Source organism: Sus scrofa, chromosome 2, assembly GCF_000003025.6.
Source record: "Sus scrofa isolate TJ Tabasco breed Duroc chromosome 2, Sscrofa11.1, whole genome shotgun sequence".
Classification (NCBI taxonomy): Eukaryota; Metazoa; Chordata; class Mammalia; order Artiodactyla; family Suidae; genus Sus; species Sus scrofa.
Genome location: NC_010444.4, coordinates 40,366,535 through 40,379,150, shown reverse-complemented (window position 1 = coordinate 40,379,150; position 12,616 = coordinate 40,366,535). Strand labels below are relative to the sequence as shown.

Here is a 12,616-nt window from a genome sequence, read left to right as displayed (position 1 = left end):
CAAACCAAAAAAACCAAAAAAAACCAACCATAACGGGATACCACTTCATACTCCTTAGAATGACTGAAATTCAAAAGACTGGTAGAACCATGTTTGTTGGGGAGCATGTAGAGCAACTGGAATGTTCATACATTGCTGGTGGAAATGGGAAATAGCACAGCCATTATATTTTTTTAATTTTTAAATTTTATTTTTGGGCCACACCCACAGCATGTGGAAATTCCCGTGCTAGGGACTGAATCCCAGCTACAGCTACAGCAATGCTGGATCCTTAACCTATTTTTCCGGGCTGGGGATCAAACCCACGCCCCCACAGCAACCCAAGCCCCTGCAGAGACAATGTTGGGTCTTTAACCCACTGTGCCACAGTGGAAACTCCAGCACAACCACTTTAGAAGAGAGTTTGTCAGTTTCTCATAGAGTTAAGCGTACATTTTCCCATGGCCCAGCAATATCAGTTCAGGATATTTATCCAAGAAAAATGAAAGCATATGTCCCCAAAAAGGCTTGGATAAGGATGTTTACAGTAGTTTTGGGAGTTCCCATCATGGCTCAGTGGTTAATAAATCTGACTAAGAACCATGAGGTTGGGGTTCAATCCCTGGCCTTGCTCAGTGGGTTAAGGATCCAGCGTTGCCATGAGCTGTGGTGTAGGTCACAGACGCAGCTTGGATCCCATGTTGCTGTGGCTATGGTGTAGGCCAGCGGCTACAGCTCCGATTGGAGCCCTAGCCTGGGAACCTCCATATGCCGCAGGAGGGGCCCAAGAAGTGGCAAAAAGACAAAAAAAAAAAAAAAAAAAAAAAAAAAGGAATGTTTACAGTAGTTTTATTCACAAAAGCCAAAAGTGGAATATGACACATATCTATCCATATAAAAATAAACAGTATACACCCATCCAGTGAAAGAGTACTCAGCTTTATAAAAGCGACAAACTACTGGTATATACAATGCAATGACATAAGTAAATCCTCAAAATATTATGTTGAGTGAAAGAAGGTTGGAGCAAAAAAGTACACCACATGAGTCTAAATATTTTAAGTCAAAGTTCAGGCAAAACTAATCTTTGGTGACAGAAGTAGAAACAGTTACTACTCTGGGGCGGGAAGAATGACTCAGGAACACGAGGGACCTTTCAGAGGTGTTGAAAATGTGTTATGCCTTGATTGGCACTTTAGTCACATGGATGTGTGTATTTATTACCAAAACTCATTGAACTGTCTACACCAATGATCTGTGCAGTCACTGTTTCTTAACTTTACTGCAGTGAAAAAAACAAAAGGTTATTAGTGCACATGTATATCTGAATCACTTTGTTGTGCAGCCAAAGTGATCCCAACATTATAAATCAATTATACGTCAATAAAACTTTAAAAAATGAAAACACTAAAAAAGAAAAAGATATTAAAAGAGGCAACCTTTAAACCTAATATGTTATTTTTATAGACCAGGTAACAAAAAATGTTGGGATTAGGCTACTAAAATCAATGTGATGAGTTCTTTGGAATAAAAGGTAAATCTGACATAGATCCTGTCTTCAGAGAACAGAGTCTAGGAGGACCCACTGGAAACATCCATGAAGGATTAGCGAGCCCCAGGGAGGGAGAATCTGGGCAAAGGCGAAGGGGTAGGAATGAGAAGGGGTGCCTGTGGGATTCTGCTAGAGGGCCTGTGGAAGGAAACCACAGGAACGACTCATCTCAAACCTTAAATGTGCTCTGATATTGATTTATCTGGTTATAAAACTTCAGGCTTGCAAAAATTTGAAGATGGTGACAGCCGCCCACTTAAAGATGGTGACTCAAATCTGGTAAATGGAGATTTAGCACAGGCTAGACGTAAAAATTCATCATGTATCCATTCATTAAGTCATTTATTCCATACACATTGATGACCCTAGGGAGTCATTCTGAAGCCTGCCAGAAATCAAAGGTTACTCGTTGGGGCTAGGTTGAACTTTAAGTCTTTTAACTGTATCAAAACAGATGATAAAAAAAAGTGACCGCAGCAACTTGTCAAAAATGAAATGTTTAATCCCTACCAAGTGCAGTGACCAAAGAAAATTTATACCTTTTCTGCACTGCATTCAGCTTCTCCTGAAGGTGGGATTCTTCAAAAGAGGAAACAGTCCTGGACCCTAGAGTTGGCAAAGCTCTCATGGGGATGGGGTGAGGCCCCCAGGTAAGACAGTCCTTGAGATGATGCACTCAGTGTTTCTCTAACAGGCCTTATCTCATTTAATCCTCACTGCCCACATTATGGTTTTAACTGTTTTGTTTTTTTGTTTGTTTGTTTTTGGGGGGCCACACCCGCGGCATATGAAGGTTCCCAGGCTAGGGGTCCAATCGGAGCTATAGCCGCCACAGCAACGCAGGATCCAAGCCACGTCTGCGACCTACACCACAGCTCACGGCAATGCTGGATCCTTAACCTACTGAGCAAGGCCAGGGAATCTAACCCCCGTCTTCATGGATGCTAGTTGGGTTTGTTAACTGCTGAGCCACAACGGGAACTCCAATGAACTGTTTTAAGATCAGGGGCCTGGAGGCGAAGTTAAGAAACCCTCCCAAACCAAAAGGGAGAAAGTTGGCTCTCGAAGCCACAGCTGTCTGACCCAAGCAGAAACCTCGAATCAGGGCACCAGACTGCTTCCTGACACCTCCAGGGTCTCCTGAGGAAGGGTGCCTTCACTTTCATCCACATCCCATACGTCCTCCAAAGCCTTCTGCAGAACCACCCTGAGGGTCTGCCGTCTTCGCCTCTTCGGCCTCTGCCGCCGCCTAAAGGAGCCAACCAAGAAGTAAATGATGGGGTTGGCGCAGCTGTTGACACAGGACAGGGTAGTGGCCACCAGGAAGTGACAGGAGTACATGAACAAATCATTATGAATCCAGATTATGATGAACCAGTAGACGCCGAAGGGGAGGCCGCAGATGAGGAAGACCAGCACCGTGAGCGCCACGGTCACATACAGCCTGGTCAGCTGCAGCCGCTGGGACTTAGAGAGGATCCTGCCCAGCAGAGCCAGGCTGGACCCAGCCAGGAGCACAAATAGGAAAGTCAGCCACCCAGCAGTGATGAAATCAAACAAACGACACCAAATGAGGTTAAAGCTCATGGACAGGAAGCCACAATCCTTTGCTTCCAGGATGCTCAGCAGCAGGGACAGAGCCCAGAGGAGGGCACACATGACAGCTGACAGGTGTCTGGGGCGGCGGCAGCGGTACCAGATGGGGCACAGGACCGACAGGCAGCGCTCGGTGCTGATGGCGCTGAGCAAGCTCAGGCCCGCGAGGTAGGCAAAGGTGAGCACGGTGGTGAAAAATCTGGGGAAGGAGAATGCGCTGGAGTGGAAGGAGATGATGAGGTTCTGCAGGGAATACAGAATGTGGAGGAGGAGGAGGAGGAAGTCAGCTGCCGCCAGGTTGAGGATGTACACGGAGAAAGAGTTCCGGCGCAGGCGGAAGCCCAGGAGCCACATCACAACCGCGTTTCCTGCCAGGCCTCCCAGGGCCATGATGCCCGTCAGCAAGGTCAGGGACGTGTCGAAAACTTGAGAACAGGTCTGGTTACTTCCGCCCATTGGTGTGGGTTCTGTCTCCCAGGCTGGGGTGGTTGGATCCAGGCTCAGAAACCCTCCACGGGTGCCCCTGGGGACACAGACAAGACATGAGTCCCTGCTGTGTAACCGCGGATGCTCACTGCCACCCTGCTACGTGGGAAGCACTGTCCCTGTGTTACACAGGAGGGAACTGGAGGCGCTTGCGGAGATTAAGATACTTGCTGAAGTCCACATGGCCCTGGAGACCTGGAACCTGGATTCAAACTCAGTTCTCTCTGACTCAGATGCATGGACTCTACTGCACCACAGTCTCCCTACGAATATGGGAATATCACTTCCACTCAACCTCCCGGGCTGTGTCATCAATACAGGGGGCAGGAGGAGGAAAGTCTGAATAGGTTATGTGGGGGTGACGGTGGGCATCTGAGTTCAGCATTCCTTCTGCTTGGGACTGAGATTTCCTTTTAGGGCCAGAAAATCAGAAACCCCCAGACATGGCTTGTGGGCCATCTTAATGACTGAGAGGAGTGTACCCGCCAGGGAGAGAGGATGTCATGATTTAGGGTCATGAAGGGAATGTGACAGGTGTGAGAGTGGCCAGGCCTCTCAAGCTGGGACTTGCTCGAGGCGTCAGCGTTAGGAGGACAGGAAGTGCTTTTCTCCATCCATTGGTGTGTCCCCATTGCCTGGCACTGTGTGGTAGATGCAGTTTAAATCACGCTTATAATGGATTTCTTTCTAGAGAAGCTCAAATCACAAACTCAAAATACTTCTAAATACCTGTGCCTCCCCCCTCCCCAAACCCAACAACAATAACTACATTCTATTCTCAAGGCATTTATGGTGATTGTGAGAGATTATTCCAAAGAAGAGGTGCAAAGAGTCAAAGAGACAAACTAAGGAGGTGCCACGAGAAACTAACCCAGTGCCAGGAACTAGTGACTGTGAGGGGGCTATAAGAAGAGATGGCTTTTCTCTGTTTGCCTTCAAGTCTCATTTCTATCTTCTGTACCCTTCTCTGTGTCCCAGGAGGAGAGGTCTCTGTGCCTTAAGTGGTGAGCTCCCTCTCCCTCTGGCTCCTGTTTGCTAACAGTGAGAGGGAGATACTGAGAGAGGTTGGAGGGCAGGAAGAGAGTGATTGCATCTTTTTTTTCTCTTTTTTTTAATGGTTGCACATGCAGCACATGGAGGTTCCCAGGCTAGGGTTCAAATCAGAGCTGCAGCTGCCGACCCACCCCACAGTCACAGCAATGTGGGATCCGAGCCACGCCTATGTCCTACAGCTCAAGGGAACCCGGTATCCTTAACTCACTGAGTGAGGCCAGGGATCGAACCCACATCCTTGCGGATACTAGTCGGGTTCATTATTGCTAAGCCGCAATGGGAACTCCCTGATTTGAGCTTTTTAACTCCCTGGCTCTCTCCCTGCCAGGCTGTGAGTTGACAGTGGTGGTGTCATTCTACCTGAGGACATAGCCCCTGTCTTATGGTCCTTTCCTACAGCCACAGTGACAACTCCACCTTCAGCTACAGCCCTCCCTGAGTTCTGCTAACTTCTTCCTTTTCCCCTTCAGGCCCAGCAATGGTAACGGCTCCCTGTGAAGTCTTGTCTTGGGGGCTTTAGCATCTTTTATAGATTTCCCTGAGCTCTGCCCACACTTCTGTAACTGGTCCCTTCCTTCATTAAACTCTCTTCAATTACCCTATTAGATTGTGCCCTGTGTTTTCTGCTGGGACAATGCCATCTATAAGGATACAAAAACCAAACCCAAAAAATGATAGGAAACAAAAGACAATGACTAGCAAGCAAATCTGTGAAACTGGAGGTTATTAACAGCAATTTAGCTTGGGAATACAATGCCAGCATGCCAGCGCACTCCCTAAATTAAGATGGGCAAAATATTCCTTTTTATGGTTGCAGATTCGAATGTTTCGAGAGAAAGGGAGCATAAAAGGAGAAAGAAGAACCTGGGGGACCCCGCTTGGTTCTTCCATAGTCCATGCTGCCAGCAGTCAAAGCTTCCACGGGGGAGCTTCACATCTCCTGACTCTTGCTGATGGATGCCCATGACCCCTGCATGCCCAGACCCAAGATGAACTCGGAGGTGGGGCGTTGCCTTTGCTCAAAGATAGTTCTTGAGCAAACTCTTACCTTAGCACCATTCTTCTTGCTGGAGGTGGTGAGTGGAAAAGAAGGACCTTTCCTGTGATTGACAAGCAGAAGAGACTGCTTTTTCACCCTCTGGAAAAGGAGGTGCCTGCAGGAGTAGGAGAGAAACCTGGTGACTGAGACTTATCAAGATACTGGACAGCCCCTGTGATTTCCTGCAGGAGGGGTATTGGCAGATGAGAGCCTGGAGATGGGTGAGACAAGAAACCTCACGAGATATTTATCATTTGCCCTTACTCCAATTACTTATCTCCAGCTCTCTCCTGTCCTACCCTATCTGGTCCCACCCCTTTTCCCCTGGGAGGAATGGCTGTCCCATAGCCTTTTGCTGCCCGCTGTGAGCCTGTGCAGGAAGCTGACCCACCAAACAATGGGAGCTGGCATAGCTGAAGAACAGTTTGCTTGGCATTCAAAACCCTGAATGGGCTGGCTCACTTGATCGTTTATTTATTTATTTAATTATTTTTTTTGTCTTTTTGCCTTTTCTTGGGCTGCTCCCGAGGCATGTGGAGGTTCCCAGGCTAGGGGTCCAATCGTATCTGTAGCTGCTGGCCTACACCACAGCCACAGCAACGTGGGATCTGAGCCACCTCTGCAACCTACACCACAGCTCACAGCAACGCCAGATCCTTAACCCACTGAGCGAGGCCAGGGATCGAACCCAAAACCTCATGGTTCCTAGTCAGATTTGTTAACCACTGTGCCACGATGGGAACTCCGATCTTTTAAAATTTAATCACAGAAGTAATGACTGCACATCCATTGTATTTCAAATTACACAAGGTACATAAAATGAAATGTAAAACCTCTCCTAATCTCATTCCCCAGTAGCAACCAAAGTTTCCATTTTCCATTCGTAATTCTTTTAGAAGTTAATATTACAGCTTTATATAGTAAAACAAACAAACAAACCTACCGTTAGATTTTTGATTCTTCAATGTCAACAACAGGGTATATATTGAGTTCCAGTATAAACGATAAGGAGTTTTGGAGTTCCTGGTGTGGTGCAGCAGAAACGAATCCAACTAGGCACCATGAGGTTACCAGTTCCCTGACCTCGCTCAGTGGGTTCAGGATCTCGAGTTGCCGTGAGCTGTGGTGTAGGCCATAGACGTGGCTCAGATCTGGCATGGCTGTGGCGTAGGCTGGCAGCTGTGGCTCTGATTCAGCCCCTAGCCTGGGAACCTCCATGTGCCATGGGTGTGGCCCTAAAAAGCAAAAAAAAAAAAAAAAAAAGTAAGATAAGGAATTTAGCATAGCATGTGCACTCACTGTCACCTTTCTCCCTCTACATCATGTTTGTTCACTAGATTATTTTCAGATCATCTAGAGCCAACCAGTATTTTCAGTCTTAGCTCCTATGACTTCCTCTCACATACCCATGCTGCCGCCAAATTGTTACTTGTTATTTCTTTTAAAAACTTAACTCTGAGATTTCCTGTTGTGGCTCAGTGATAATGAATCTGACTAGTATGCACGAGGATGGGGTTTTGATCCCTGGCCTCACTCAGTGGGTCAAGGATCCAGTGTTGCCATGAGCTGTGGTGGAGGTTGTAGACGCGGCTTGGATCTGGTGTTGCTTTGGCTGTGGCGTAGGCTGGCAGCTGAGGCTCTGATTAGACCCCTAGCCTGGGAACCTCCACATGCCGTGGGTGAGGCCCTAAAAAGACAAAAAAAAAAAAAAAAAAAAAAAAAGAATAAGAGTCTTCCAATGATTAAAAAAAGAAAAGAAAAAAAAAGGATTGACCTTGGGATATACAATAGAGTCATGGCCGATCTTGACAGGTGCTTCTAGTGGATGGTGCAGCTAGGAAATGGGAGGTGTGGGCTCTGGAGAGAATGGTGTGATAGCACACCTGGGAAACCCTTGAAAGTTAACTTGAGGAGCTACCACAAAGACGGGTAGTTCAGAAAGCTGGCTGGGTACAAAATTACTCTATAGAAAATAATAGCTTTCCTATATATGAAAATGAATTAGGAAATATAATAAAATGAAACTTTACCTACTGCCAGAGAAAAAAAGAAAGCAATGACGGCTGATCAGCCATACCAGATATTAGAACATGTTTCGAAGCCTTGGTAAGTACAAATATTAGATGCTAACGTAAAAACAGGCAGAGGGAGTTCCCTGGTGGCTCAGTGGGTTAAGGATCCAGCATTGTCACTGCAGCAGCTTGGGTTGCTACTGTGGTGCAGGTTTGATCCCTGGCCTGGGATCTTCCATATGCCATGGGCATGGCCAAAAAAATCCCCAAAACCAAAAAACAAAAATCAAACAAACAAAAAACAGGCAGCGAGATTAATGGAGCAGGGCAGAGTCTCAGGAATCAAACATAAGTGAATGTGGAATCCAGTATATGCTGAGGGGGCCATTTCAAATGGGACAGGGTGGAGATAAAATAATAAAAGTATGAAATTTATCAAATTATTGGGCAATTTGGAATCCATCTAGAATAAAATATAGTAGGAATCATACCTCACATCTTACACCATGTTAATCTTCTAATGGATTGTATATTTAAATGTAAATAAGGAAAGCATAAAGAATTAGAAGAAAAAAATGGGAAATTTTTATATAACCCTAGATTAGGGGGAGATCTTAAGACTCATGAGCCTTAAATTAAAATGTTGGTTAAAGGAGTTTCCTGGTGACTCAGTCAGTTAAGGATCATGCATTGTCAGTGCCGTGGTTACTGCTGTGACGTAGATTCATTTCCTAGCCCGGGAAATGCCACATGCTGCAGGCATGGCCAAAAAAAAAAAAAAAAGGAATTTTAAAAAATTGATGAAAATAATTAAAAATAAAAAATAATTTTTCTGCATGGAAAAGTCCACTCTAAACAATTCAAATAAACTGAGAAAAATACTTATAATGCATATCTTGGAAAAATATATCTATATCTATCTATAGCTCCTAGACATTATTAAGAAAGAATCTTAGCAATCTATAGAAAAATGATCAACTCAGTTCTAGAAAACTCATATTTTTTTCATTTTTTTAAAGTTTTATTGAAGTATAGTGGATTTACAGTGTTGTACACAGAGCAATTCGGTTATACATGTACACACATCCATTCTTTTTTCAGATTCTTTTCCCATATAGACCATCACAGACTATTGGGTAGAGTTCCCTGTGCTATACAACAGGTCCCTTTTGGTCTATCATTCCGTATACCACAGTATGCACATGCCAATCCCAAACCCCAAGTCCATTCCTCTCCCTCACGTTTCCCCTGTGGTATCCATAAGTTTGTTTTCAAAGTCTGTGAGTCTGTTCTGTTCTGCAAGTAAGTTCGTTTGTATCCTTTTTTAGATTCTACATAAAAGCGATAACATACGATGTTTGTCTTTCACTAACTTCACTTAGTATGATAATCTCTAGGTCCATCTATGTTACTGCAAATGGCGTTATTTTATTCTTTTTCATGGAGACCAATATTCCATTGTATATACGCACATCTTCTTTATCCATTCCTCTGTTGATAGACATTTAGGATGCCTCCAAGTCTTGGCTAGTGTAAATAGTGCTGCAATGACATGTGAAAAAAAACGCTAAAATATACTCATGAGTAGAAAGGGTAATGGAAGCTCCACTGAGATATTTTCATCTTCAGATATTCAAAGACCCAAAAGCTTGATACTGAATGTTGGAGTGTGCATGAGGAAGGTGGCACCTTCACGTGCCTGCCACTCCCAAGCAGAACTTTGCCCCCAACGGGAAGCAGGTCACAAGACTTCACACGGCCTAGGCTGGTAGCAGATGCTGCTGCCACCCTGTGAAAGCTTAGTCAACAGTCATTAAAGGCATCAACTTACCAGGAACAGGTTTTTGAACCTTCCCCTTTTAAAAAGATTTCTCAAGAAGTGGAAGCAGAAGAAAAAGTTCTTTGTACCTCCCAGAACATTACTGGCTCTCCAGGGGATGTTTTTTTCTCCTCAACTTGTCTGGAAGTTTTATGCTTTTGTCTGTTTTCCAGGCTATTACCATAGCTACTTAACATATTTATGTAAAGTCTAAAGGCAGCCTTTTAGGGTGATAGCTATAGTCATAGTCCTGCACTTGGATGGTATTTCAGCCCCCATTCCCCTCCTCTGCCCTGTACTTTGGTGCAGTGGACAAACTGCACAATTGTCCCCAGAAATCTGTCTTCCTGATGGGCGACACCAAGACCTTAGAAAGCTTTAACCTGTCTCCTTCCTCCTGACCTCCTGTGCTCCGGTATGTTATTCTGACTCTTTTCGTTTCATCTCCCCTGCCCCAGCTCAGTTAAACACTTACAGTTTTAAATAGTGAGTGTCAGAGTTCCCGCTGTCGTGTGGTGGGTTCAGAATCTGACTGTAGCAGCTTATGTTGCTGCAGAGGCGTGGGTTCCATCCCTGTCTGGCACAGTGGGTTAAAGGATCCAGCGTTGCTGGGGTGAAAGTCCTTGGCCTGGGAGCTTCCGTATGACACAGGCGCAGCCATAGAAAAAATTGTCCATATTTGTTCGATAATCACCATAACCACCAATGTTTTTGCTCACCCTCCCAGTTCACGTCTCATATCTTCCATTCCTTGAAATTCATTCTTCAGAAGTTCCTTTGGTGAGCATCTGTGGGTGGTAAGTGCCCTAGTTTTTCTCTGTCTGCAAAGGCACCGTTGCACCCTCATTTCCTAGAGGTGATTTTTATAGGCTGGCATTGTAGGGTGACAGGTGACAGTTCTCCAGCACATTGTAGATCCGCCATCTTTGCCTACCAGCGTTACCGTTGTGAGGTTGGCCTTCAGTCAACTTGCCATTCACTTGCAGTTACATGCCTTCCCTCTCTCTCTCTGTATTTTTCTTTTTATTTCTTCTTCTTCTTTTTTTTTTTTTTTTTTGGTCTTTTTAGGGCTGCACCTATGGCATATGGAAGCTCCCAGGGGGGATCTTCCATAGAGGTCGATTCCTAGGGGTCAATTCAGAGCTGTAGCCACTGGCCTACGGCCAAGCCTTATATGCAGCCTGCACTACAGCTCACGACAATGCCAGATCCGTAACCCACTGAGCAAGGCCAGGAATCAAACCTGCATCCTCATGGATACTAGTCGGTTTGTTAACCACTGAGCCATGATGGGTACTCCTCCCTTTTCTCTGGTGTGATACACTTTCACCAAAATGTGTCTAGTGGCTTTCTTTTTATATCATGTTGGGGGTTTATGGTGCTTCTAGGATTTCAGGATTACTGTCATTTACTATTTCTGGACAATTTTCTCCTATATCCCTTCAAATATTGCATAGTGGTTAGGAACACAAACTCTGGAGCTAGGCCGCTTGGCATCTTGTCTTGACCTTAGACAAATGTCATAACGCCTCTGTGTTTCAGCTTCCTCATCTGTAAGGTGGGGATGACATCATTACCTACCTGTGGATTTGCTGTGAACATTCTACTAGTTTAGAACAGGGATGCATAGTAAATACTATATCCTTGTTAGTGCCTTTGATCATTTTTATTATTGTCTTTTTCTGAAAGTCTCATTCAACAGATGTTAGGTTGTCTTTTCTGAGTCTCCAGATCCCTAACATTTCTTTCTTATTTTCCATCTCTTTGTCTCCCAGGCAGCTTTCTGGGTAATTTCTTTAGATGGATCTTCTAGATTATTAGTGTCTTTCCCATTGTGTCTAATCTGTTTAATTCATCCACTGAATTTTAAATTCAATGGATATATTATTAGTTTCTAGAAGCTTTACTTGAGATTTTGTTTTAAAATGTGCTTGGTCATTTTTTGACTTGGTCTTGATGCTGGCTCACATGATCCATTCTCTTTTATGTCTTTAACTCTATTAGACAGAGAAATATTAACACTATCTGACAATTCCAGTGCTGGTCTATGTATGTCTAATTTTACTGTCTGTTGTTTAATCTGTCACTTCCATGTGGTGCCTTGTTTCTTTGGGTGAGTGTAATTTTTGACTGGTAGCTGCTTATCTTCCTTGGGTCTTCATCTGTGGGAATTCTTTGAGGTTTGAATTATAGTTGAGTTCCTCCAGAGAAGACTTGTGTTTGTTTTTTTTTTTTTAATTTTATTTATTTATTTATTTATTTATTTATTTTTGTCTTTTTGTTGTTATTGTTGTTGTTGTTGCTATTTCTTGGGCCGCTCCCGCGGCATATGGAGGTTCCCAGGCTAGCGGTCAAATCGGAGCTGTAGCCACCGGCCTACGCCAGAGCCACAGCAATGCAGGATCCGAGCCGCGTCTGCAACCTACACCACAGCTCACGGCAACGCCGGATTGCTAACCCACTGAGCAAGGGCAGGGACCGAACCCGCAACCTCATGGTTCCTAGTCGGATTCGTTAACCACTGTGCCACAACGGGAACTCCGACTTGTGTTTTCTTTTGCTAATTGACTGGGGGATCTTCCCAGCATGGCTCTCCTCTATCAGGATGTCCCCAGAAACCTCACCTGTCATTTGAAGTTTTAGAGAGACCATGGGTTGTGTGGATTGGGACCACAATGTGTCTTGTGGCTACAAATTCTCAAGAGAAAATGCCCCTTCCCCTAGATCCAAGGTTGGTCCAACAACTTCTTGGTGGTTTTATTTATTTCTCATTAATGATAAATACACAGGTTTAGTCTTTTGAGATCCCAGCTTTTCATGGGGGCACACCTTTTAGACTTCCCACCTTTGGGTTGTCCTAAAACTTTGTCTTCTGTCCCTGCTAGATCGTGCAGGGCTTGCCGCCATAGTAGAAAATAGGAATTTCCTACTGAGGGCAAAGGGGTCCATTTAAGGAGCTTAAGCAAGGAAGTAGCTTGATCAGCTCTGCACTTCAGAAAAAGGAGAGGAGAATATATAGAATATAGATGAAAGTATACATCTCTGGTCAGACCCCTACATGGAAGCAACTGCATGAATAT

At 44.6% G+C, this 12,616-nt stretch overlaps 1 protein-coding gene across 1 annotated transcript; it reads right to left on the bottom strand.

Moving 5' to 3' along the window:
- MRGPRX2 (MAS related GPR family member X2) lies at positions 2,458 to 6,157 on the bottom strand. The gene is made up of 2 exons (XM_013994496.2): positions 5,715 to 6,157; positions 2,458 to 3,650 (listed from the first exon to the last, which is right to left on the bottom strand). Exons 1-2 carry the CDS (start codon positions 5,723 to 5,725, stop codon positions 2,633 to 2,635), a joined length of 1,029 nt encoding a protein of 342 aa, XP_013849950.2. The 5' UTR covers positions 5,726 to 6,157; the 3' UTR covers positions 2,458 to 2,632.